General features: G+C 36.3%; 2 protein-coding genes across 3 annotated transcripts in view; one reads left to right on the forward strand and one right to left on the reverse strand.

Moving 5' to 3' along the window:
- Positions 1–24680, forward strand: LOC144979780 (cell division cycle 7-related protein kinase-like). The gene is made up of 11 exons (XM_078926854.1): positions 1–411; positions 1440–1759; positions 5754–5828; positions 7091–7226; positions 7451–7544; positions 8991–9133; positions 9524–9965; positions 11383–11519; positions 13492–13574; positions 14810–14959; positions 18672–24680. Exons 2-11 carry the CDS (start codon positions 1465–1467, stop codon positions 19313–19315), a joined length of 2199 nt encoding a protein of 732 aa, XP_078782980.1. The 5' UTR covers positions 1–411; positions 1440–1464; the 3' UTR covers positions 19316–24680.
- LOC144979781 (ciliary microtubule inner protein 2B-like) overlaps positions 24675–27565 on the reverse strand; it is a 25726-nt gene continuing 22835 nt past the window's right edge. The window contains exon 7 of one of the 2 annotated variants that reach the window (XM_078926855.1): positions 24675–25702. In XM_078926855.1, coding sequence (XP_078782981.1) covers positions 25620–25702 — 83 coding nt within the window. In that variant the 3' untranslated portion in view covers positions 24675–25619. The remainder of the gene's footprint in view (positions 25703–27565) is intronic. The other variant, XM_078926856.1, reaches the window with a different exon arrangement.

A 27565-nucleotide genomic window follows, 5' to 3' on the forward strand; every position in this document is an offset into this window, starting at 1 on the left:
GGGAAAATTGCGGCTGCTAGAAAATTGGAAGTAACTTTCATTTTCGGTGGTCATCATCATCAAACGTTATTTGTCTTGAAACAAGGACCGATATTCTGCAGTTGTCTTATTATTTTTTTTCACACGATAATCTTAGTTGTATCTTCGTTCGTGCAGTTTTAAAAATCAAAGTTTGATGCACATTTATTTTGGCCTTAATTGTGTAGTGTTTGAGTTTGTGACTTGCGTCTTCATAAACTTTATTTAACTTTATTAAAAAGACGACGACAGTGCAGTGATAGAAGGGAGTGAGTTCTGAGTGGTGTTAAAATTATAATTTCTTAGATTAGACCAGGCAGTTGCCGAGTTTGTTGACTATTCAGAGCAGATAATCAGGTAGGAGATTACATCATAATAATTAGAAGTTCAAAGGTAAAAAGAAACATGGCACACAAATACTGATCATATTGACCAAAATAAATAAATAAATAAATTTTGAAAATTAAAATTTAATATTTTTAAAACACATGATAAAAAGTTTTTGAAAAGCAACAACAAAAAAAGAAGGAAAGAAACAAAAACAGAAAAACAATAACATAAAAAGACAAAGATGCAGTAAACGAATACACTGATGATAATGATAAAATATAGTAAAATAATAACAATCGATGAGAACATAAAAGTGCACGTCGGTAACACATTGAATGGTACCGATGTTGTTTTAAAAAATATAATTAATAATAAAATAATAATAGATTAATTTAAAATATTAAACATGTGTCCAGTAATAACAACAAAAATGATCTCTTTTTCAATATAAAAATTAAAAAAAAAAAATTGTCCGCAATGGGATTCGAACCCAGTACCTTCAAGGTGACGGAGCCACCTGACTGTTCATGACATTTTTAAAAATTATAATTAACAAAGACGTACAAATGTCACAACATTATAACTTTTGCAATGTCCAAATACAGAAACACAGCATCGCTGATGAATCGTGTGGAATGCGCATGTGTAACTGAGGTGCATAAAAACGATCCATTAAGATACAACGTCAACGGAGTTGCATAAAAACACTACATTATGATTATGTATACAATTGGTTTAATATTGTACTTCATTATACTTTAAAAGAAATTAAAGATTACATGTCTCAAAAGTAAAATGCATGTGGTCATTGGTTTTATGTTTTAAAATGAATTATAATAAGCCAAGCAAAATCTGATGTGTACAGTTATTATTAATACCATAATGAATATGCCTTACGATAGGCATTTTGCATACAATTTCCACTGTTCACCCAGCAGTGATCTGGTAGTTACTAATGTCTTCTCCAATGGACAGTAAGCACTTTTTACTGTTGATACAAATCTACAAACCGTGATCCACTCTTCTTCATGAACTGTAGTATAGCTTTAAAGAACTACGTATGTATAAAATTGATTTTTTTTTCTCCACAGATTCCAAATCAATCTTCATTACAAAATGGAGTTTACAATTCCTAAGACTCCTCCACGAAGATTTCAAAAAATAAAACCATTTCCAGTTCTTGAGTCTAGTGATTCAATGGAGACTGAAGACTTGAACGATGGAGAAGGAGAAGAAGAAGAAGAGCTGAACTCGTTTGATGATGAGAAGGAAAACAACAATGATGAGACGGAGACCTCCATCCAGGTTGAGCACCAGACCAGCATTAACATAAAATCGTTGACACCCCAACCCTCTGCTAGAGCCTCTGACAATACTGAAATCAATGAAGACAACTCTCCAACAGTTAAAGGTATTTACAATGGTCTTCTGGAGTCGAGAAGTCTACTTTTTCATCATATACTTAACAATGTAATTGAAAGACTGTTTAAGAATGATTGCAAAAAATTCTGGCCCTGACGTTAAATTCTTGGTTGAGACACTTTGCACATTTTGCCTCGATAAACTCACATATATATAAATATTTACATTTGGACAGTGGCTGCTTTTATAGAGAAATAAATAAATAAAATTCCCATTATTCATCCCATAGGTGAAATTTATCTTTAGGGTCTATTCCAACGGAAGACTGAAATAACCCGGGTGTCAGTTGCAGTGCAGCACTGCAAATTGAGCTAGGATGAGGTCTTCTACAGTGGCAGGTGATCAAACTCTATACCTTTCAGGGTACGAACAAAGATTGTACCACTGAGCCACGCTGCCCCCTAAAACATATATCAGCACAGTGGCACAGCCGTTATGGGGTTTTGTTCTTACAGGGCCAAGACTAATGATCTTATATTCATCTTTAGTATCTTATTATTTATCTATGATGTTGACTAAGGGGAAACCCAAAATATTCACATAATTTATGTTAGTTAGATTGGAGCTTCTATTTTATATTTTCATTTATTTTATTTTTTTTACCTTCCATAGCAAGCATCCCCAAGTTCTTCCCCCTTCCACCCCATTCCTATTGCACCTTCTGTCCCTGTCCAATTATTGTGGGTCTTCATGGTATCTTCTTTTTTTTCTCATGATATACCTTTATGGGTGCTCTTCACATGATCCATTTTGCATTTGGTAAAGAGATCCAGGGTTTGACTGGAACCTCCAAGGCTAGCGACAAAGAGGACGCCCACCAAAATGTGGAGAAGAAATTTGGAACTAAATAGTGTCAAAAGGTCGTGGGGGGAGGCGAAGATAGTAGCCAGAGACTGTCCCAGATGGAGATCTGTGGTGAACTATGCTCCAGATAATGATAATAGTAATAAATAGCACTTATTATAGAGCTTTACCCGTCTAAACAGGCACCAAGTGCTTTACATTGACATTGACATCAATTGAAATATACAATACATAAATATATAAATCAATTACATTGCAACAAGTGGGTTTTTAATTGTGTTTTAAAAATTTGAAGGGATGAGGATGGCTTAAGGGATGCTGGTAAGGAATTCCAACATTGAGGGGTGGCAAATTAAAATGATTGAGTGCCAACCTTACAAAGTATCTTTGGACTCACCAATTTGTTGGAGGATATACCTTTAAAGAATTGTTAATGTAAAGGGGATCCATTGTATAAAGATTTATAAGCCAGGGTAGCAATTTTATAAATTATTCGCTTCTCAACAGGGAGTCAATGAAGCTTTTGAAGGAGGCAGTTGCTGAGGAGAATTTAGATTGTTGTAAACAAGCCAAGTGACATTATTCTGTACAACTTGGAGGCTGTCTGTTTTTCTTTTGGCACATTTACCAGAATGAATTGCAATAGTCTAAATTTGACATAACAAAGGAATTTACCAAAATTTCTGTTATTTTTGATGGGATAAGGTTTCTAATTTTACAGATTCTTCTGATTGCAAGTTGCATTGTTTTTATAATGTGATTGACCTGACTGGATATTGAAAGATCAGTATCAATAAACACTCCCAAGGTTTTTTATGCTTTTAGAAAAAGAAATAAAGTGATCCCTTAAAGAAAGCCCCTTACCATTTGCCATTTAAATTTCTGTCTTTTCATCATTCAACGTGAATTTGATTCTGCCCATCCAATCTTTAACTTCATTTAAAGAGGCTCCAAATCGTCCTATCAAACTTTCAATATCATCACAGGGAAAAGAACTAAATATTTGATTATCATCTGCGTAAAATTGCTATAATAGATCAAATTTCTTAATAGCATTTGACAGTGGCTGCATTTTTAGTAAAAAGGACTGGTCCAAGGACCAAATTTTAAAAAAACACATCGGATTTGACACCAATTACCACAACAGTCTGCCAGCAGTCAGTAAGATACGATCTGAACCAGCTCAGTGTAGTGCCATCCTTTCTTAAAAAAATATAGCCTTGTGGAGAACATTGTGCTTATTTGAGTCAATAAAAGAATTGATACGGCGCACAACTCTACTGAAAGATTTGAAAAATAGAAATGTATTTTTTACAGATAGATAAACAGATAACTTGATTTCCTTTTATAATTTAAAGTAAGTTTGAAAATTCGTTAAGTCAAACATATCATTAAAAATTTACCGAAGACACTAACACTTCCATGGCCACACCCTCAACTCTATCTGTCCAGTAGAGTCCTTACTTCCGTTGTGTTGATTTAGCGGTGATCAGTGATCAGTGTTGTTATGTAGTGTGTTCTCATTGCGTGTATGTTTATATGTGTGCGTGTGTATGTGTGTGTGTGTGTGTGTGTGGTGTACATGTGTGTGTGTGTGTGTGTGTGTGTGTGTGTGTGTTTTGGAATGTGGTGGCTTGGAAGAAAAAAAAAAGAGGGGGGGGGGGGTGTCCATCAAGTAGAGAAATTCCTGAGCAAGGGGGGGGGGGGTGTGTTTGCTAGGAACTGTCAGATTGGCATTTTTCAGCAAATCGTGGCATTCATAGTGTTATAATTCACTTGATCACATGACGGTATTCGGATTTGACAGAAATTCAACTAATATTACTGGTGATATTACTGTCGTTTTTATGCCATCGATGTGATAATTATTGCCCAGGGAAATATTAAGTTAAACGTTTCGGCAAACTGTCAATTGGTTCTGTCTAGCTTCTAGCCCGAACAAACCAAAAGTAGACAGATTCGGGGACTTGATAATTTTCGCGTCCGCTTCAGATTTTCATTTGACCTAACATAAGTAAAGGGGAGACATTCCGAAAGCTCCTACATCCCCAGTATTCATTCAATTTGTATTTTCACCGTTGATCTTTTGTCAGGCGTTTATTTATTCAATTTGTCATCATATAAAAGCGTTTTAAAAACTCTAGAACAAACCTTGATAGATTTGTGAAAGTTTAAAATTTCCTAATTTGACCATTGTTTTGATTCTCGGCCGCCATTTTAATTTGTGAAGTATTGAAGGTAGTGCAAAGCACTCCCAATCCCAAGTAAAGCGTGGTAAAGACTTGCGACGTATTGATATTGGTATCTACTGACTGATAAACTAAAATCATGCTGAATAAAGCATGGCACCGACGACAAGCATATCGATTAAAATTTGCATCTAATCGTAATCAAGCTAATCAACAAAATGATTCTGGCAATATCGAAAGAAAATAGTTCTTTCCCGCGAAATTGCGGGCTTTTTACTAGTTTATATCAAAAATTCTATCACGATGGCTGAGAAGTATGTCATGGTCAATAGTGTCAAATGCTGCAGATAAATCCAAAAGGTAGAGAATGTTCATCTTACCTTCATCTGCATTCCGAGTTTGATAGTTGAATACTTGAAGAAGGGCAGTCTCTGTGCTGTGGTGCTCCTTGTATGCTGACTGAAACTATTATAGATTATTCATTTTGAGATAAGCCAAGAGTTGAAAAAAACTAACTTTTTCCAAAAGCTTCGAAAGAAATTGGATGGTAGTTTTTTAAATTCGTTTTCATCTAGGGATGTTATTTTAAAAAGTGGTTTAACTAGAGCTGTTGAAAGAGGTTGGAACTGTGCCAGATAATAGAGAAAAGTGTGATTTTTGTAATTGGTGGTGTAAGAGAATCAATGCATGGTTTCAAGAGCTGGATTGGTTGAGGATCCAGTCGCATGATTCTCTGAGCGCTTTCAGTATGATGTTTTTAACAAACTCCCCTGTAACAGGCTGAGAATCGCAGAGTAGATTCCCATTGAAATTAAAATCATCTGAATAGTTTCCGAAACTGTCCAAACGATTTCAGATGGGGCTAAAAGGGATAAGCAATTAAGTAAGAGATCCTCGTTTTAAATTTTAATTGGCAAGTCGTATGCTTAGTCTATGAAAATTTATTTAATCTTTTTGAGTACACAATTGACCACATTTTTGTCATTTCAGAAAAGATCAACAAGCTGTATGGTTATGTTCCAGAAATTGCCAGTCATTTTACAATTATGAAACGGATTGGAGAAGGTGAGAAATAATTTCCTTTGGAAAAGCGAAAACAAAAACACAAACTCTAATGTTAGTCCTCTCAATCCAATTCAATTATCAATATTTAAGCCACGATTAACATAGCTGTTTTTTTTTGTTTTTTTTGGGTTTTTTTTTTTTCATTCTGGTGCACAAAGCAACAGGGAATGAATGAAAATTATAAATGGGAAAAATCTTGAACTATTCAATACAACATCTTCCTTAGAATGTTTCTCCTGGATATATGCCTCCCTTTAAATTTTTAATTCTCTTGCTAATGAAGCGACTTATCCAATATCCATTTATTACTGATCTTGTCCTTTTAAAATAATATTCAAGAATATTCTATTCTTTTTATTCCACTACTCATTTTTTAATATGTCATTCGCCTGGTTTAGCTGGCCATGAATGCTCCCATAAACTGTCTTGATGTATGTGAATTACTCATATTGACAGTGCTTGTTGAGATTAATTGGATTTCAACACTGGTTTGCCCGTACTTGACAACTCCATAATCCTAAATTATAAATTTCTTATATCTAACTTTCATGCATGCCAGCATTTCTCTCTGAACCTCTCCATTTTTAACGACTTTTGAATAACACTGAATATTCTATACAAAGTAGCTCTATTGATGCTATGCGTTTAAATAAAATACTCACAACATCCACCAACTATATATAGATAGAATGAAGTTGACGTCACTTTGGTCTTTGTTATTTTTTTTTTGCCATCCGCGTTTATGAGTAATACTCACTAAACGGTTTTATCCAGACTATAAAAGTTCATGATTACACATAGTTTTGTGTGTTGGTCTGTTATACTTCCGGATGACAATGTTATGAACTTTTTAGCCAAGCGCATCCTATCTATAACATTTCAACACACAAAACTATGTGTAGCCTTAAACGTTTATAATCTGATTGATAGAATTTTTGAAGAGAACTAATCATTAAAATGGCTGTTTAAAACAACAAAGAGCTGGGTGATGTCAGTTTTGACCTTCTAGAGATTCACGTATATGTTTTTATGTTTTTATTATCTCTGTTTGTTAATAGCAAACATGTTGCTATTATTGATTTCTTTGGGATATTTATATGTTTATTTACATTTATGTTCTTTGCGAGGTTTATACAGCTTCAGCAGGTTTATGTGGAGATAAGATACACGTCAGTGATAAGTTTAACATAGAAGATGTAGTGGGGTTTGCTATTTCATCATAGAGTAATAGGTTGACAATACTAATTTCATTTCTATTTCAGGTACTTTTAGTTCAGTCTATTTGGCTAAACTGAAACACCATCCTGAGATCGACCAGATGTTTGCTCTAAAGCATGTTATTCCCACAAGTCATCCGGTCAGAATTGAGAATGAATTGAAGTGTTTGCTTGATATTGGGTATGTCATCACCTAAACATTAACCCCCAACACAATCATCACCATCATCATCATCATCTTAATCATCATTATTATTTCTATCATCACCATCATTATCATCATCATCATCTACCACCACCACCACCATAACCATCACAGCCGTCATCATCATCGTCATTGTCATCAAAGTCATTACCACCCATGTCATAACTATTTTTCTTATGTCCATTCCCACAATGCACCAGTGGCTGTGATAATGTGATGGGTGTCAAGATGTGTGTCCGAAATCGGGACCATGTGGTGATCGTCATGCCTTACTTCCCCCATACCAAATTTCAGGTGACATTTCAAACCCTTACAGACTTGCCACTTACACAAACCAAAACGGCACCAACTTTTTAAAATGGCCAAAGTCAGAATTTTAGACCAGACTTTCAGAGAGAAAAGGGGCTGCCAAGAACTCATTTGTAGACATTTAACTCTCAAGAAAAGGGACCTGTTAAGATCTTAGAGGCAGTTTAATTTTTTTCTTACCCATCTTTCTACCCAACTGTATGGTCAGTGTTTAATCTAGTGGAAAAGACTCTGCAATAGAATTGTGACTAATGTGCGGCTTTGTTTTATGATACTCGCCTTCTTACTGATGGTTTCTAGATTTGAGTCCAGCTCTGAGCAGTGCAAAGTTGAGTCCTTGGAAAAGGGTTTTTACTCACATTCTTTTATGTGTAAAATGAGTAGCTGACTTTTAATAGTGTTTGCTGTCCAAAAAAAATTGTAATGCTGCCCCAAAATTTTATGAAATTGAGTCTGAAAAGTTGGGAAGTCTGTTTAATACATTTATTGGTAGACTAAGATGACACCAACTTGTCAAAAGGTCTTAAATTAGAGACTTTAGAAAAAATAGTCCATCAGAGCCATTCGACCCATGGAACCAGAGTTTTTCCTGGTTTCTTTAACATGAAACTGACACTAGCAAAGAGAGGTCCAAAAAATCTCAATTTCACCCGGGATCGATCTTAGTCCCTTTGCATGTGAATCGATTGCTATACCACCTGAGCTATCGGGATCCCCAGAGACTTCAATGATGTCACAGATTTGTGACGTACTTTCTCAAAACGGTATTGTCTCGGGATGAAGTAGACTCTGAAAAAAATAATAATTTAGAATTGAAATAGTAAGAAATACGAACTTTCAAATTTTATTTGTAATTCAAGACATTGTATTTTGATGATCAGCGGATCAAACCCGATTGACCTCAAACGTCTGATCCGCCCAAAATTGAATAAAACATGTTGCGCAAAGCTTGTATATAGACTTCAGATACGCCGATCGTGAAGATCGAGACTTCAGAGATTTGATCAGCTGACCATCGATTTTTTAGTGTTCTCCACAGTAATACAGAGCTGCCTTCTTGAAATTTCAAAAATTCTTATTTTTTTATTGATCATTTTCAATTTTATTGATTAAAAAATCTGAACACCATTAATGAAAACGATGATTAGTGGGATATTGTTACTAAATTATATATACAAATTTCCAACAAACAGTTTCTATTGTAAGTATCCAAGAACTACGTTGAAGGGTTCATTTTCAGTTCATTCTTTTTTAAGCTTTCCCATGACCAGAAAATTCAAGCTTTTAAACTAATGTGGCCCAATCTTATTTTACTTCTACCATTTATATATAGGCCTTAACATAAGAAAAGGATGGTAAAAATAAAGAGCAATCCTCATTTTCTCTTCCTTAAAAAAATTGTTTTTTTTCTTTTTCATTTCGATTCCTCAGGATTGTCTTTTTCAAATGACTTTGGAGGAAGGAAGAGAGTACATGAAGAATCTCCTGATAGCCTTAAGGCGGGTCCATCAGTTTGATGTCATACACAGAGATGTCAAGCCTGCTAATTTTCTCTACAACCGGGAGACCAAGCAGTAAGTTTTCATTTTTCAGAATCCCTGCATCATCTTTCATTTGTGGTCTTGTGGTTTATTATTTCTTGAAATCGGATTTCATAGAGAAAATATGCAACTTTTTTGTTGTTGTTAATTCATGATTTGAGCATTACTAAGCATTAACCAATGATAACATTCCTTGCCATTAAGCCCGCTCTGTCTACCTGACTGATTATTTTATGGCAACATAAATGTATGTCAAACATTCCTTAATTCTCATTGTGCTCCTTTCAAAGAAAATGGGTTCAAACATATTATCCAAGGAAACAATGCTTAAACGGAACTTTTAAGAGCTATAATCATCATTTGAACATTTGGTTCTCTGGTCACACTCTGCCCACCCAATTTCCTTAAATTTTCTTTTCTCAGATATGCCCTGGTTGATTTTGGACTGGCATCAGGCCCCTTTCTTGTGGACCCATTTAAAATGTCATCGCATAAACTATCTCAGCAACAACCTGTATCTACAACTCAGTCAGCTCCTTCCACATCCTCACTTCCATTATCCCTCAAACCTGCAACCACCACCACTTCCACCTCCATTTCCCACCCTGCACCATTAACATCACCATCATCGTCATCATCCAGTCTCGTCAAAGCCAAAGCCAGTGGAAGCATAAATTCTAATACAACCGTTACTCACAATGCTTCACCACTCCTAACTGCAATTACAACACCTGTTGCTACAACTACCACTACTACTCCTGTCAGGAGAAGTCCATCAAGACAACCTCTCTCACCAATAAAACGAGGCGATAGTTCTGGGAGGAGGAATTTGATGGGGAGAGTCACAAAACTGAATGAGAGAAGGGTAAACTCAGCATTTTTGTTTGGTTGTAAATTTTATTTCAAAATACAGTGCAAACTGCTTCATCAAAACTGCACCATTACGTTGAAATTGTTCTAATTAAGAAATGTTCTAATTGACTGATTCTGCACATGGCCTCCATAATTGGAAGCAGCCTATCCAGACATAACTATTGTACAAGCTATATATTTAAAAGTAATAACATTCTCTCATTTGCTTGCCTAATTTTTTGTCATCCGTTTTTCAACATTTAACTTAGTCAAGATGACGATTGAGATAGACTGAGTTACTTATCTTATGGCTTACACGTTTGTATGCAGCAGTCAATACACCTCTATCCCGAAAACGTGTTTAAATGAATTCAAGGCGCATGATTCATGTTCAACGATAACTTCCAACACATGATATCATTTTGATCAACAGGCAACATGTCTCATCAAATGCAAATAATCCATTGGGTCATTTTCTACATGCGCTCTCAAAAATTATTTATTGTTTACCAAACTGTACATGGCTACAGTCTAACAAACTACCAGATAAGAGAGAATGGGTGAGTTATTTTCAATTAACAGACCCATTTGTTCATTTTAAGTCACAGGATAATTCCATTCTTGTTCACTGCGATGGAGATGTTAATATTTTTGAAAACATGTTCTCTGAAGTTCTGAAATGTTCCAATTAAACGGAAAACATTCTGATTATTCCATAGAAATTTTATCCCAGACATTATTTCAAAAGCGGTGTTCCAATATTTTTTTAATGACCAGGCTGTCATAAGTTTCCCTTATTTGAATATGGAATATTTTTCCACCCAGGATTTTCTCATTTTTAAAATGGTTTTAAAAGAATCTGCTTTAGAAAATTTCTTCGATTTCCCCTTTATCTACAAACTTGATGAATGAAACACTAAAGACGAATGAGGGATGCATCTCTCATTCGTCTTCAATGCTTTATTCACCATGTTTTGTTGATAAAGGGGAAACCCGTAACGTTCTCATTATCTTTTTGTTAGATTGGAGCTTCCATTTCATTTCCTATTGTTATTTATTTGTTCGAGTGCGGCTATGTGGTCTTGTGGTATGACACTCGCTTTTTGATAGGAAGGTCCTGGGTGCATAGTTGAGTCCTTGGAAAAGACTCTTTACTCATTTTCTCTCATCGTACTAAGGTGTAAAATTAGTATCTGGACGTTGACAGCATTGTCTCTGTCGGAAAAATTGTAATATCGCCTAACAGGCATCGCGTCTCGTTCTATATGTTGCATGTTGCTTTTGGTCAGGGACCCTTTGTAAAGCAATGTTTAGTGGATAGAGTGCTATATAAAAGCTCAAGTTTCTCTTTTCAAATTTCAAGTTGCAACGTCTCTACATCTGTCATAAAGAACTTTCTGTTTTAGCTAATTCTTATTCTTACTTTGCAGGAGACACCCTTGTCAGGAGCACTGCCAAGAATGTTTGCTCCAAGTTTTACGTCAGCGTCTGCAGCTTTGTTACGTCAAAGTGCTGGATTTTGTGACTGTTATGGGAAACCGGTTATCTGTGAGCTGTGTGTTGCCAGGTAAGAGTTTTGATTTTTTAGCAAACTTTATTTCAGTTCAAATAATGGTTTGAGTTTTGTTTTTCCTATTTTTTCCCTGTAATTTTTTTATGGATAACACATTTTGGGAGTTCCACTGAAATCAATGGGTTTCATTTCACAGTGCTTTATTTCTTTTCCCAGCAGGCCATATAGAAAATAATAGTCCTTCAGAGACATTCTGCCCTCAGAGACATTTGACCCATGGATCTGGAGTTTATCCTGGTGTCTGTGCGTGAAATGGACAAAAGCAGTTTGCATGCTACCCTTGAGATAGGACTCTAGTCCATCGTAGTCCATCGCAAAGTAATTTTCACCAGCTCTAACTCTAACAGGTCCAGATACCCAATCACTGCTGGGTAGACAGGGGGATCGGACAATATCTCAACTGCACCCAGGATTGATCTCAGTCCTTTTGCAAGTGAACCAAGTGCTCTACCAACTGAGTTATTGAGACCCTCAGGCTTACAAAGTACTTCCTTACAGCAATAAGGCTCATAGAGCAGGAATTTATCTGTTTCTATAGTATTAGATGGACTATAGCTTGTTATCCTTTGAATAGGACGCTAGTATATTGCAAAGTACTTTCCACCAGATTTTACAGATCCAGCTACCCAATCACTCGTGGAAGGACAGGAGGGTCAGAAATAATCTCATCTGCACCTGGGATTAGTATTGATCCCTTTGCTTGTAGGCCATTGCTCGGCCAAATGATCTATCTGAACCCATTACATGCTTGCTTGTTATGAAATTGCATATATCTATATTAATATCTATCTATTGCATATATTAATAAAAAAATAAGATAAAAATAAAATTCCCATTATTCATCCCATAGGGGAAATGCGTCTCTAGGGTCTATTCCAAGGGAAGACTGGAATAACCCAGGCACCAGCCACAGTGTAGCGCTGCAAATTGAGCTAGGGCGAGGTGACTTGCTCAAAGCCACACAGCGCAGCGACGTGTGATCGAACTCGGTACCTTTCGGATACGAAGCAAAGACTATACCGCTGAGCTACACTACCCCCAATAATAATAAAATATGCAATGATTGGGTTTTTATAGAAAAAAAAGGGAAATAAAGTATGACATTATTTCAATATAAAGCAGAAATTGGAAATATTCAAACAAGAACAAGACCTTGTTTAAAGTTAATACATGCCAAATTAAATTTAAAATCTGCTCTTGGTGAAGGAACTATCCAGTTATACCAAAGTCGTATAAAAATCAGAATATCGAAAGTTCCAAACTTGCCACTTGTTTTAAGCAGTGTAGTGTGACTAGTATAGAAAGTTATCCTGTCTTGTTAAAAAACAAATGACCGATTGGGATAGAGTCTGGAATAAGTTAATCTTCTAATAATCGTGCATGATTTTCAATACAAAGAGGAAGTCACTTTTGATTTATTTCTAAATATAAATGGCCTCCAATGAGTCCTGACTTGAATCCAATTGACTAGAATATTTCTTTAGATTTGGCAGAGAGTACATTGTGGTTAACTAGTGTCTGACCCAAAGGATGGAAAGCAATTGCTCCTCTCTGTTTAATGCAGTCGAAACTGGGTTAAATTCAAGATCCTGGCCTTATAATTTCAAAGCACTCATCTTTTTTATGGCTTTAGCTTGGAAAAGATATTTTATTTTTATTTCTTGATATTATAAGATAGGGGCAGCGTAGCTCAGCGGTACTGTCTTTGCATCGTACCCGAAAGGTACCGAGTTCGATCACCTGCTGCTGCATTGTGTGGCCTTGAGCAAGTCACCTCGCCCTAGTTCAATCTGCGGCGCTGCACTTCGGCTGACGCCTGGGTTATTCCAGTCTTCCATTGGAATAGACCCTAGAGACAAATTTTCCCTGTGGGATGAATAATGGGATGTTTGTTTTTAAAAAAATACAATTAAAACATGTTGTTAGTGATGACTATCAGTTTAAATGTATTGCATTGTTTCTACAGAAATATGCAAGTAGCCCCCAGGGCAGGGACAGCTGGGTTTAGAGCTCCAGAGGTTTTACTCAAGTCGCCTAATCAGAATCCTGGTGTGTTATATATATTTTTATTTCATTACATGTTTTAAATCTTATTGGCAAAATGCCTAAATGATAGATTAATTTGTAGACGCTGTTAAAAACAAAAAGGAACAGTCTAGGACTCCGAACATGGCTTAACTTGATTCATCAAAAGGTAATTAGGCACCTCAATGGGATGCCCTTAAAAACAACATATGGTAGATGATATTAAATTCTACTGAAACTCTCCTGGTATAAGGCTCCTTTGTATTTGTCTCAAAATTGTACTTGCGCATAACAGGCTGCATGCATGTCTTGTCCTGTGTGTCAAGAAATTAAATAATTGTGAAGTGCTTTGAGCATGTTTGAGTATGTTAGCGCCATCTATGAAATCAAAAATACATGACCCTTGAATAAATTTAAATTAATTGTTTACAGAGTTAATTTCTTTGAGATTTACATATCTATATTATTTGATTAAGATCAGTTCTTGAGTATTCTATAATTAATAACTGACTTTACTTATGTCATATGGATACATGCTATTGCCTTTTACGATTTGTACCATAGTCTGTAAATGTTGACACCAAAAATGCATGTTCTATGACCCAGTTTAAAATCATGGTTGACAGAGAATTAATTTATCTGAGCGGGTGGTTGGATGGGAGCATTACCCTTGAATCATATACCTATGATGTTCGCATGGGTGTACGATCCGATAGTGATGTCGTTTCTTCTTCTCTTTACTAGCCTATCCTGCTTCTTTGGTTTGTGATTTATTTTTGACAGGGGATATTTTTTTTTCTGTAAATCTTCTGCCTGTTTGTTCTTGGTTATTTATAATTTAGCTTATGATATCTTTTAGGTTATGATTTTGATTTACATTTGTACTATTTTTGTTAGATTGCTTGTTTTTTTGTTTCAGCGGTCTCTCATATAACCTCAATTGTGTTGGAAGAGACCTAAAGCAACAAACAAACAAACAAAAATTTATCTGATATTTTAGCGTTGTTAATTTTTCCCAAATTTCTATGAACTTTGGACAATTTTTATTTGATTATGAAGTTTTCACCATCTCTGTAGTTTATAATTGTTAGTTTTAATTTTACATAGTTAGATTAATGTAAATGTTTTCATTACATGTAACGATTTGTTTTTGTATACCATGTAATTTTTACATACCATATCTTTTAAATTATGTAGTCCTATGTTCAGCCTTAAATAAGATGGGATATGTAAAGTTATTCTTCCTTTTTTTTTTTCAGCTGTAGACATTTGGTCAGCAGGAGTCATCTTCCTGTCCATGCTGTCTGCCAGATACCCGTTCTTCAAAGCCACAGATGATTTAGGATACATGGCACAGATTATCTCCCTTCTAGGCACTCAGCCGTGTATGAAGGCAGCTCTGTCTTTTGGTTAGTTCATCTTTTGAAAAATTAACTTTAAATAAAAATGCACATTTATGTAATGGGGGGAATGTGTTTGCCACAGACCTCGCCGGAGTCCTAGCTGGGAGGGAAACAGTCAAATGCATAGTTATTGTTTTGGGAGATGATATTTTTTTCCTTGTAAATCATCTCGCTGTTATGTATTATTATGTTTGTTATTTTCAATGTATAATGTAGGCATTTGAGTGTATTCCTCTTTGCTGGATTTTGTGCTTGTGTCCAAATGAGACTTATAGGTGATCTCAAACTAAGTACATTGGTGGTGAGCTGTTGGAATCTACATCTGATCCCTATTTGTTCCCAGTTCCCCTTTGTCTTACTTTCTCTTAGGTGCTTTTTAATTGTAATTCTAGAACTTTTTACTATCCCACTTTCTTCCTTTTTACTGGCGCTGATATAACCTAAATGTGTTGCAAGCGCCGTAAAACCCTTAAAAACAAACAGATTATGTCCCTTAGTTTTGTCACAATAACACAGTAACACAATTATGTGGAACACAGTAACAAATGTGGATAACACATGTAAACACCATCTTTTTAGGGCTCGATGGTTTTTACGAGTGAACAAAATTCACAAAAGCACACAATTCATACAAACAACAAGCCACAACACTGAGATTTCAGTCCTGTGTGGATAGGTCTTTGTAATTATTTGATCTCCAATCAAGGGACTGATTTTGATAGCTAATGCATTCACTCAATTTCGCACATTACCTCTGATTCACCATACTCAATATTCATTACCATGCTTCATTTATTCCCCAAGCTGGTCTTATGGAGTCAAAATTTAATTATATACAGTACAGCTCTCCATTTAGGTGCTCTTTTTTCTAATATCACTCTAACAATATATGCCACTGCTAACATGTGTGTAGAAATGGGTCCAGAGTTTGCAAACATTGTCACTGACCATGCTCAACATTTCTTGATTTTGTGACTAGCAAACACTTCATTCTGCCCCGTTACCTATACAGCACTAGTTAAAGTTTAAGTAAAAGTCCATGAGATGCAAAAAGCACACTGTGCTCACCTCAAATCTTATACAAATCAAATATATCTATCACACCACACTTATCCTGCCATTCCAGTCATTTAATCCTCCAGTTGTTCTTGTGTATGTGTGGAAAACGTGTTGAAATGATGTGGGGTCTTCAATGTCTATTAAGTGTGATAGTGATAGTTTATCCCATTCATGTATTGCTCAAGAGAAAAACTGTACAGTAGAACTCGGAAATAGCGAGTTCGACGGGTCCACTCCTGATTACTCGCTATTTCCGAGTTCTTGCTATTCCCGAGTTGCCAGGAAAGGTCACTCGGCCGTACAAAAATATGGAAAGACAATGTGTGTGTGTGTGTGTGTGTGTTTGTGCGTGTGTGCCGTGCGTGCGTGCAAATGACTGTGTGTGGATAAAGTGGGGTGAGGGCGGGGTTGAACACGGCCTTCGTTAACTACGTTGGCCACAGGTTGAAGTTGATCCACCCCTTCCATTTCCATCAAGATTTTGTGTATGTGTGTGTGCGAGTGTTTGTATGCACTTGGCACAGTGACATCTATTATTATGAAGTCCTAGACTAGGCATGTTTGATGAGGTAAGCAAGCGCATCACTCAATCACTGACCCACTGAAATGATGGTTCCACGCTCCCCTCTCTCGCTGATCGTGTCGTTCGTTAACGAATGCGACTCGCTGACCGATGCTGCGAAGTGAGGCATGTTGACATGTTGGCTGCCAGTGCTTACCTCGCGCGTCGCGTGGCACCACATTGGGCTGGGTGAATAATTGACCCCCACCCCCAATACACACACACGTACACAAACACACACACCCAACCCCCACCCAAATTTGTTTCACCTACTTATTACTCGTAACGAAAAAGAAGAAAAGAAAAGAAGCTAGGCTAAAAATATTTAAATCGCCCTTGTCTGGTGTTTTGCTTTACTTCGTTCGAAGTCCTAGGCTGGGGCAGGAAATGCTCGTTATTTCTGAGTTGACCTCTTTTTCATACTCGCTATTTGCATGCTAATTTTATTGACTTAATTAAGAGAAAAAAACGGGGATTTAGATTTTACTCGCTATTTCCGAGTTCTCGCTATTTCCGAGTACGTTACTTTCATGTTCTACTGTATTCTTATGATTTTGTTCTAGTGAATGGCTGTTGGAATGTGTCAATGTAATGAAGCCTGGTTGAGTATCTCTGTTTTGAATTGTTAATGTAGTTTGGAATGTGTATGGCTAAGTGTGTGCTTTTGACTGTTTTGTGAAATAGATATATGTGCGCATTTTCTCTACAACTACAAGATTGGATTGTTGGCCATCTTAGTGTGTCAAGAGCTGCTGTCACACACCCTGGCTATGTCTTGTGGCAATTTGCTGCTCTCTGAATGAGAGTTTGATACTTTTCTACTGTCATTGAGACAAATTGGCCAGAAACGTTTCACTCCACATACCGAAGAGTATAGAATTAAAAAAAAAAGCCTCTCAGCTGTTCTCCCCTTTTCCTTTTTTATCTCCTTTTTTTGGAGTGATTGTCTGTAGATGCAGACCAGTAATATAATTTCTTATCTTTCTCATCATCTTTCTTTTTATATGACCTATGAAAGCTCAAGTGCTGTAAAATCTATATTAATTTACAAACATCAATTTGTAAACATTTCTGGATCATCCTCTCAATTTTTTTTTTTGGTACTGGAACCATGATTTTTATATTCCCAATAGTTAGATTTATTGGTTAACTAAATAATACCATTGCACTCCACCTTTTCACATTGAAGACCATTTAATCACCTGTTAAAAAATGAAATAAGTACCACTTATAAGCTAATTTTCTGATTAAATGTTTTGAATTTTTTTTTTTAAAATGACGCTTTTCCACCTTGGTATCAGACACCGTCACATAGGCATTCCATGATAATCCATCAAACAAATGTCTGATGTCAACAGAAGTCACCCGTGTTATTCAATGTGAGCAAAATGTGGGTTAATGATCTTGCCCAAGCTGGGTGGGGTTCCTGACCTCCCATAGTGGGCAGGGAGGTACATACTGCGTCTTCTATCCACCTATATCTGTTTTCCAACTTGCTTTCTGTCTTTGTCTTGCAATGAGATTACTTGGTTTTGTCCAGGCCCTGGCCGGAAACCCTGGCTGGGAGGGAAACAGTCAAATGTTTAGTTAGAGTTTTGGGAGATGATATTTTTTTGCTTTTAAATCATCTCTCTGTTATGCACTGCATTATGTTTCTTTATATTATGTATGATTTGTAAAACATTTGAGTGTATTCCTCTTAGTGGGGACCTGTGCTTGTGTCTGGATGAGACTTTTAGTGATCTCAAACTAAGTACTTTGATAGTGTGCTCTTGGAATCTACACCTGTTTCTTATTTGAACCAATTCCCCTTGGTCTTCCCTTTTCTTGGATGCTTTATTGTAATTCTAGAACTTTTTACTATCCCATTTTCTTCCTTTTTACTGGCGCTGATATGACCTTAATGTGTTGCAAGCGCCGTAAAACCCTTAAAAACAAACAGAAACAAACATCTTGCCCGAGAAGAAAAAAAAAGTGCAAGGCTCGAACCCAGGACCTTCAAGGTCATAGTGCAATGCCTTAACCTTTCAGCCATCTCACCTCCCTTTTTAATGTTCTGGTATATGAATAAAATTAAAATTTTTTTTTTAATTTCAGGAAAATTACTAACTATGAGTGAGATGATCGAACCTTGCGACTTACAGGTGATGTGTGAAAAACTACGCCACACCCAGATCACAGCTGGGGCAGCAACATCTGGACAACTTCAACCTCAACAAACACCAACATCCACTACACCAAGGCCATCTACACCCACATCCTCTACCAATTCCACTCCCTCTACCTCCAATCCCTCACCCACAGCAGAATTCGATGACTTCACAGCATCCATCTTGGATTCGTGGACAAATGTTCCCTCGGATGCGTATCACCTTTTGGGATGTTTACTCGACCCTAATCCAAAGACTCGAATCACAGCAAAAGAAGCTTTAAATCATCCATTCTTCAAAAATAGTGATAAAAAGGAACCTGTTACCACTAATACCTCAATATCTAAGAGTACAAGTATTACCCCTGCTACTTCTTGTGCTGTGTCATCTGATGATGCATCTACAAGATTAGTTGCTAAAAAGCAACAACTTTCATCAAACCAATTGTTGACTCATAATGGTGCTAAGGCTTCAACTCCTTTCACTACCTCCATTCCGAAAGCTGCAGCTGCTGCCTCAGAGAAAAAGGCTACGTCGACTAGTACAATGAAAGCTGCTGTAGGCCAAACAACAAGTAGTCATATAAAATAGTGTTGTAAAACTTTGCATTGTATTGCATTTGCTGGTAAGACCTTAAAGTATTAAAATCCTAAAAATAAAGTCGGTGTTAAGTGGGTGAAGGTCATGGACATGAAAATTCAAGATGTACCTTGTCCCTTACATTCAGATTCATACTAGTGTCGTTGATGATCTGAGCCTGAAATCTTCAGGCAGACAGACCTTGGTCGTTATTAGCAAGTTTTTTAGAGATGAAAGTATTGGTTGTTTAAAGTAAGGCAACAACTGTCGTACTCTGGAAAAAAGCAAAACCTGAGTTGTTTTTTTAAAATACCAATTTTATGCAATCAACATCATTTTCGACCATAAAACAACATTTTGTCATCTTTTTTTTTTTACTATAGGAAAGGCATTCACTATCAGGCAATGCTAAAATTTTGCATATTGAGATTTCCAAGATGGCTGCCATTGTCATGTGACCTAATTTGCATATCTAATTATTTTAATATGTAGCTTGGCCATCCTGAAAGTTTCATTGATACATCTCTCATAATTCCAAAGTTATGATTTTTTAACTGAAATCACACAATTTTCTTGGAATTTTTTTTCAAACTGCTAAGCACTGGGGATTACATAGGAGGTATAGGGCCCAGCAGGTTAAAGGTTAAATGACCCTCAACTTGGCAAAACTCTCAAAACTGAGATCTCTGGTATAGGGTAATACCATTTGATGAAGAGAAGCTTTAGTTTAGTTTAGTAGTACAGCTGGGGTCAGGCTAGTCGCCTATCAGCCGATTGTTATCTTCAGTGCTTGTTACGTCTTCCTCATTGTTTTCACACTTGTCTATGCTTTGGCTTTTGTATGCTGAGCGTTGCAGGTGTCTGTCTGTCTGTTCCTTGCAGGCTAACCTCGCACTATAGTGTCTCTTCACCTTTGGTTTTTGGAGTCACTGCACTTGGAGTTGCTTTTAGACTATACTTAGTATATATAAGTACATCTCTCAATTTATTATCGGTCTTGCTTGTTGATTCTATATAACTTATCAAATCATAGTCCTTTAAGTGTAATTCACATTCGTTGACAGGTGTGCAATTTTTTGGTATCCCCTCAGAAACTAGGATGATGTCTGGTTTGTGCTCTGATACTAGCACCTCAAGTTCCTTTCTTTTGTTGAGAATGCTGTCAGCATTGGTATATATACATGTTAGAGATAAAGAATTTTGACTTTGTACACTATATACACATTTCTTGCCATCTATTAGTGGTCGGCTTGCCTTGTTACAGGCTGCCGCCGCTCTCCTCTTGCTACATTCACCACCTTGCCTCGTTTGATTATCCACTTTGCCTCTATACCTTTCTCCTGCGCTTCCTGTCTTTTTCTGTTTCTCTCTTCCAGTAACTCCTTCCACTCTCGCCTCTCTAAAGAGGTCATATCCCTGCTGATATATATCTTTGATCCCTTGAGTTTTCTAGCTGATTTTAGTATTTTCGAACATGCTTCACTACTTTTGAACCGTATCTTCAGGGACCTCGGTGCCTCACCCTTCTTCCCCAAGCGTGTAGGTGGCTCAAAGTCACCACAGTTTTCCACTTCAATTTTTTCTAACACTTTCAATACATTCACAAAGTCTTCACCCACCCTATCTTTGGCCTCTTCTTTGGAACTTTCATCAATGTTGAAGAAAACAAGATTTTGGTTCCGCTTTAGCCTTTCTTCTATTTCTGCAGCATCACATTTAGACTCGGATATCTCCTCCGCTGTTCTTTCCACTCTTGCAATCTCTCGGACTGTTGTTTTCATTTCCTCCGTAAAGTCTCCACTTTTGATGCTTTTCACCTGTACGACAACTTGGTTGACTTTTGCTTTCATCTCCTCAATTTCTTTCTCCACTTTCATGAAGTTTCCCAGGAATTTGGATGCTGCGTTGTTGCACATGTTCGAGCAATAAAAGTGGATGAGGAGGCTTGGTCTCTTTGCATCTTTCTTCAGGATTTCATAGGTATTATCATCAATTTTCTCACATTTTGCATGATACCATGTGTCGCAGAGCTCACATTGGATGCATTTTTTATCATCTTTACAAGTTTGACTACACCTTCCACAACATGTATCAGCATCATCCTGCTTGTTCCTACGAGTATTCAGTTTGGCATCATGGGGTCTCTGCTTCTCCACCTGTTTTACATTTCTTTCCTTAGAACTGGGCCTACTTCTACTTGAAGTTGAAGCTAACTTTTTCTTCGCAGCAGATGCCATTTCTGAATCATTGGCCTCCATCGTGTTTTTTTTTACTATTACTAGATCTTCGGACTTGAGCTCCAGCACTAGCACCAGCACTCATTAGTAATCCTCTACTTTAATTTTTAGATTCTTATTTTAGTCTCTAGAACTACTCAGTCAAGCTCAGCCAGTGTCAAATAGTCACTGATCCTTTTTGTTTATCCTCCTTAGATGGTTTTTCTGCTATCATAATAATAGATTCCTTTAAAGTTGATACAGTTCATGCAATGTCTCTAATAAATTTGAAGATTTGTTTATACACTTTCACATTTGAAAATTTGAATGTCAGCCATCTTGAAAACGAAATGTCCTTGGTGTTTACAACCACTCAATCACAACTAGGATTTTATCCAATATCACTTCCAAAATCACACATGAAATAGATCCAGATCCAAGATCAGGACACTGAGCTTTAAATAAAGTCAAATATATAGCTGTCCCGTCTTAGAAATCTATCAAATTATAAACTATTTGCAGAGCTTCAGACACTACTGCTCATCGTGGCGGCCATCTTTTTTCTTCTTGAACTCAGAATCGTTTTAATTTTAAGTTTAACTCCTCAGGTCTACACCAAATTCGAATGATTCAATGTCACAAGAATGCAGAATGAAGTTAATTATAAGGATTTAGAGAGAAATTAGCCACTTGGACACTATTTATAAGACTTATCACTCCCTGAACAAAAACACTTCTTGACCGGCCACCATCTTGGATCTAGCATTGATGATTTACGAGGGAAAAAAATACTTTCATCTATGGTTTGTTGATGACGAGTAAAAAGCAATAAATCTTGTTACAGGAGAACATATATTGACAAATAAAAATCCTACAAATTATGATAGGTAACCGCCATCAAGACGATCTCACCATACTTGAAACCGGAGTGCAACAATAAATTCAGATGTAACATGAGAGATGACTTGGTCGCTTCTTGACAAATTTACTTGTTCGCTTCTTGACAAATTTTCATTTACATGATTTCTTGAAATGATACATTGTAGAAAGGATCATCCGCGATATATTTTCCTTTTTTTGTGATGATCAAATTGATGTGGCTCTCAAGATCACATATTTGGCGGTTATGAGAGCATTACAGATGAAGGTGGGGGAGGTTGTAGGTATTAAATTCTGACCTGTTGGGGATTGTTTTTCCATTCCTTTCTCCTATCTCCTTCTAAACGTGTAACGCAAATTGTAGACCTTCCACATTGAACATAGAAGTAATAGTGAAGAAGAGAAGCTTTGCATGAAATATTTACATATATAGTCTCTACGAGAATTTTTTTTTTCCTGGCTTTAAAAAAAATTTAACTAAAGGCATCCCTGTATTATACAACAATACCTTTGTGGCCCAATGCCTCTAACTAGTTTTATTTTGAGATGAAGCAAATACTAAATATTGAATGTAAAGCAAAAAAACAAGAAAAGCAAGAAAATTGAGTTAATTTAGTATATATTTATTGATAACAATGAATATTGTTTCATAAGCTGAAAGTAATGAGGGTAAGCGAAGAGGTCAATTTTTGCTGTGTCTTCTATTCCCCTATATCCATTCTCTCTTTCCATGTTGCTATCTGTCTTTGTTTTGGATTGAGATTTCCACATTTTTTTGCTGATTCTGGTAGGGATTCTTAGCTGAGAGGGAAGCAGTCAAATATATGGCTCCTTTTTTGAGAGATTTTTATTCAGTATAAATCATCTCTCTAGTATGAGCCATTATAGTTTTTAATTTAGAATATATTATACTTTGTAAGCATTTGAGTGTATCTTTCATAGTGGGATCCTTTTCATGAACTTGGAATTGACTTCTAGGTATTGTCAAAATAGGCACATCGGTGGATTGGTCATGGAATGTTCTGTTCCCTGTTTGAATCGGTTCCCTTTCTCCTACTTTTTCTTTGATATTTATAACTTCAGATCTACAAATTTTCCGATTTCTTCTCCGTTTTTACTGGTACTGAAAGAATCTAAACATGTCTCCAATGCCATAAAACCTAAAAACACACACATTTACCAGATGTTTCTGTAACAGGGTCATTGTCGGACTTGAACTATTCTCAGACTAGATACAAAGGACATATTGCTCATTGATTTACTTCTGAAATAAAATAAAATTTCATTTATTCATCCTTCAAGGGAAATTCGCCTCTAGGGTCTGAATCAAGGGAAGACTGGAATAACCCAGGCATCAGCCACAGTGCAGTGCCGCAAATTGAGCTATGGCGAGGTGACTTGCTCAAGGCCACACAGTGCAGTGGCGGGTGATCGAACTCTGTACAGTTTGGGTACAAAGCAAATAGCGTAACGCTGAGCCACGCTGCCCCTTTATATCTGTTGAAATTGACCACTTCCCCTTTCTTTTCTGTCCTTAATATTTTGTCTATTTTTTTATGAGAGCTGAAATGATCTGAAAGTGTCAAGCACAATCAATTTTTAAACAAACCCAAACTTTGGACTAGTCTCAGTTTGCCCAAACAAATATTACTCTTCCTTTTTCTGATATCTGCTTGAACTTTTCCCCTTTCTTTTAGTTCCCCTTAAACATTTGTCTCTTAAATTTTCACTGAGGTCACTTTCTGTGTCTTCATTACGCTTACTCCATTTTCCCTTTCCATATTGCTGTCTAAATTTGTTAGGGACATTACTTAGTTTTGCCCTAGCTATAGCCGAGGTTTTTGGAAGAAAGGGAAGCAGTAAAATGCATAATTCCTTTTTTTTTGGGGGGGGGGGGGGGGGGGGGGAGATGATATTAGTTCCCTTGTAAATCATCTCTGTTATGTACTGCTATGATTTCTATTTTTGAAGACGCTTTATAAACATTCAAGTGCATCCTTCTCTGAGAGATCCTGTGCCCGTCTCTGCAATGGACTTAAAGGTGTTCACAAACTAGACGCATTGAAAGATGGCTCTTGGAATCTCCTATTCCTGTATATACTGGTTTCCTCTGCCTCATTTCTATCCCACCATACCTCATTGTATGAGCAATGAAATGGCATAAAAGTGAGCAAGTACTGTGTATGCTGGTTGGTAATAATTTATTTATTTTTAATAAAATGAGAATTAAAATACCAGTGATATTTTGTTTCAATAATGAATAAAGTAGAATGTTCTAAAAATTGAAAACATTGTCCAATTTATTCCATAAATTATTCTTAAAAATCAAATATTTGATTAACATTTCATCATAAACGGCAAAAGTTTGAGCAGGCTCTCGTGCGAGATAAGAATCAAAAGGTGTGAATGATGCAGTGACTGAAAAATAAAAATAAATCATCCCTAGCTGAAAAATGTTGATTTAAAAAAATATTTTTTGTCTCATAAATAATTTGTTATGTCTGGCACTGTAGCGTTCACACTTTAGTTTCTCATAATACAAATACTAGGATGAAGTTAAGGAGAAACAAGTTCTCATATACATTTATTGACAAAGTGATGCTTGTATAATTTAGAAAAATGTCAACTCCTTTTAAGTCAAGTAGAAATGTCCCATTCATTTTAGTTTTAGATAGGAGCATTGGTTAAAACAATTATATAACTTATAACTCTGTCACTTCCCCTATTTGACCAGTCCCCTTTGTCATTTTCCCTTTTTATTGGCGCTGAAATGACCTAAATGTGTCTCGAGAGTAAAAACCTTAAAAACAAAAACACAATACCTGTAAAATACAAAAACTTTTCGTATTTCTGGCCATTTTAACTCTCTTGAGTTCATATGAATGGAAAATCAAACAAATTTGTCAAATTTTCAATCATGATGACTTGAGAAAGTTAAAGTTGGTTCTTCTGTATTCACCCCGACATACTACCGTTTTGAGATGATGAATCATTATTCTTCCACCCATTCCCACCTTCCCATCAGAACGCCGCTAGATACTCGTCCCAAGCCCGGCATCCCATAAGGAAAGGAGGAGGGGTCTGCATAGGGCAAGCAACCCCATTGAGTAGAGACCTACTACCACTACAGAAACAGAAAGCACAGATCAAAGTCCTGCTAGTTTATAAAAGCATTGGCATAACCCCCTCCCCCCCGTCGATTCCCCCACCTCCTCTTTCATTCAAACGGACACATCTGGCATTTCAAAGTTCTTTGTGTTCTTGGTAGATTTGCCAAAAGTCAGACCATGTCGGAATCGAACACCTGAAAAAAAAAATAATAAAGATATAAATGATGTTGAATGAGTTGGAATTCATAGAACTTTTATTATTATAATGTCAAATAACAAAAAACAAACTTGAGCTTTAAAACAGCACAATATCTACTTAACATGCTCAAAGCGCTTTACAAGTGGTCCCTAGTTGACAGCAACATTTAATTTGTAGGACAAGACATGATACCTCATTGGCATTATTGCAATTTAAAAAATTTTTTTTTGACAATGAGAGCGCTGTCATTACTTCCAAGTACAGTGAGAGAAAGTGAGTAAAGAGTCTTTTCAAAGGACTTAACTTTGCTCTGCTCAGATAAGGATTTGAATCATGGATCTGCCAGTCTGTATACAAATGTCATATCACAAGATCTCCAAAGACGCACACATTAACACATTTGTGATCCATCGCCCCAAAACAGTTTCATGTTGAGACAGTTTAGATGGAGAGAATTTAATTTTTAGCCAGAAATATGAGACCTCCGCAACCATTTTTCAAATTTTAAAAAAAAGGATATAATTTCTGAAATAATTAAAAAGTAAAGGGTCACGCGTATCTCTGATCATTTCAACTTTAAATTCATCTGATTCTCTTTGACTTTGACAAGGAAAGATAATTTTATTGATGCTATGCATTTAGCTGGAATACTCATAACATCTGCCAGCTGGATATAAAGTACCAACACACAAAACCTTAAACGTTCAAGTCTGATAGAATTTGGTGAGGACTTCTCCTAAAAATGGCTGTTTAAAAACAATAACAGAGTTCAATGACATCAATTTCGTTCCATCTACTTATAACTAAAACTAAAAAGTAGTACATGTATCGAATGTCCAATTTTTAAATGCCCAAAATGGTAGCTCTTTAGTACAATGTCTCTTGTCTGGTCACAAAGGTCAAGCAGTCAATGACAGGATGGTTGACAGTGATCTGGTACCAGTTTTGCATCCTCGGGTAAGGCACTTTACACACACTGCCTTACATGACTCAGGTGTGATGGATACATGGCTACAGGCAGTGACGAATTTTGTAAGAGTGCAGGTACAAAAAGACTCCCTGGAAATGTGATTCCATATAATAATGGAGATGTACAGGAAGCATTGTGAGGCACATTGAGCGTGGTATACCCATTAAAATGCACTGTATAAATAGGCTACATATTCATTTATTTTTTACTAACTAGATGAACTTATTCATAAGTATGATAATTGCAAGAACATTATGGGTCTATATATGATTGGAATGGGAATAGTAATACAGTGGAAACCATTTATAACAGGCCCTGTTATAACGGATCGGGTATAACGGATTTTTCAAATCCCCGTTTTTTACCTCTCTTTGTCTCTATTAAGAATTATCGGTTATAGCATGACCTGACTTGAACCAAATCGGCTATAACAGGGACAATGCCTTTTCACACGGGAACAATCAAGAAGGAAAACTGCTAAATTTTAGGCCTTGTCGCACGGTGAGGAACATAGATAACACAGGACTAGATACGACAACAGAGGGATACGTCATCAAAAGTGGCTAGTGAGAGGTCGAGCGCCGCCATTTTATTTTTTATGCAACCAGGGACGCTGTGCGATTAAATCTCTATATTAATTACTTTGATTGAGCTCGATTAACCTTGGTTTGTGGACGGAAATAGAAAAAAAGGCCAGATTTATGATGATAAACTAAATTAGATATTATATTAAACTACACTTTTACTTGTTCAGTTTAGACTTGGCTCCATTGATCGGGTTTATATTATTATTTTTTTTTAATTTAAAAATGTCCTACATGTTACATGTTGCTGTTTACCAAATAAAAAAAAAAGTTTTAAAAAAGAAGAAAAAAAAAAAAAAGTTAT

This window comes from Berghia stephanieae, chromosome 9 (genome assembly GCF_034508935.2).
Source record: "Berghia stephanieae isolate SIO BIC M18660-M18661 chromosome 9, UCSD_Bste_1.3, whole genome shotgun sequence".
NCBI lineage: Eukaryota > Metazoa > Mollusca > Gastropoda > Nudibranchia > Aeolidiidae > Berghia > Berghia stephanieae.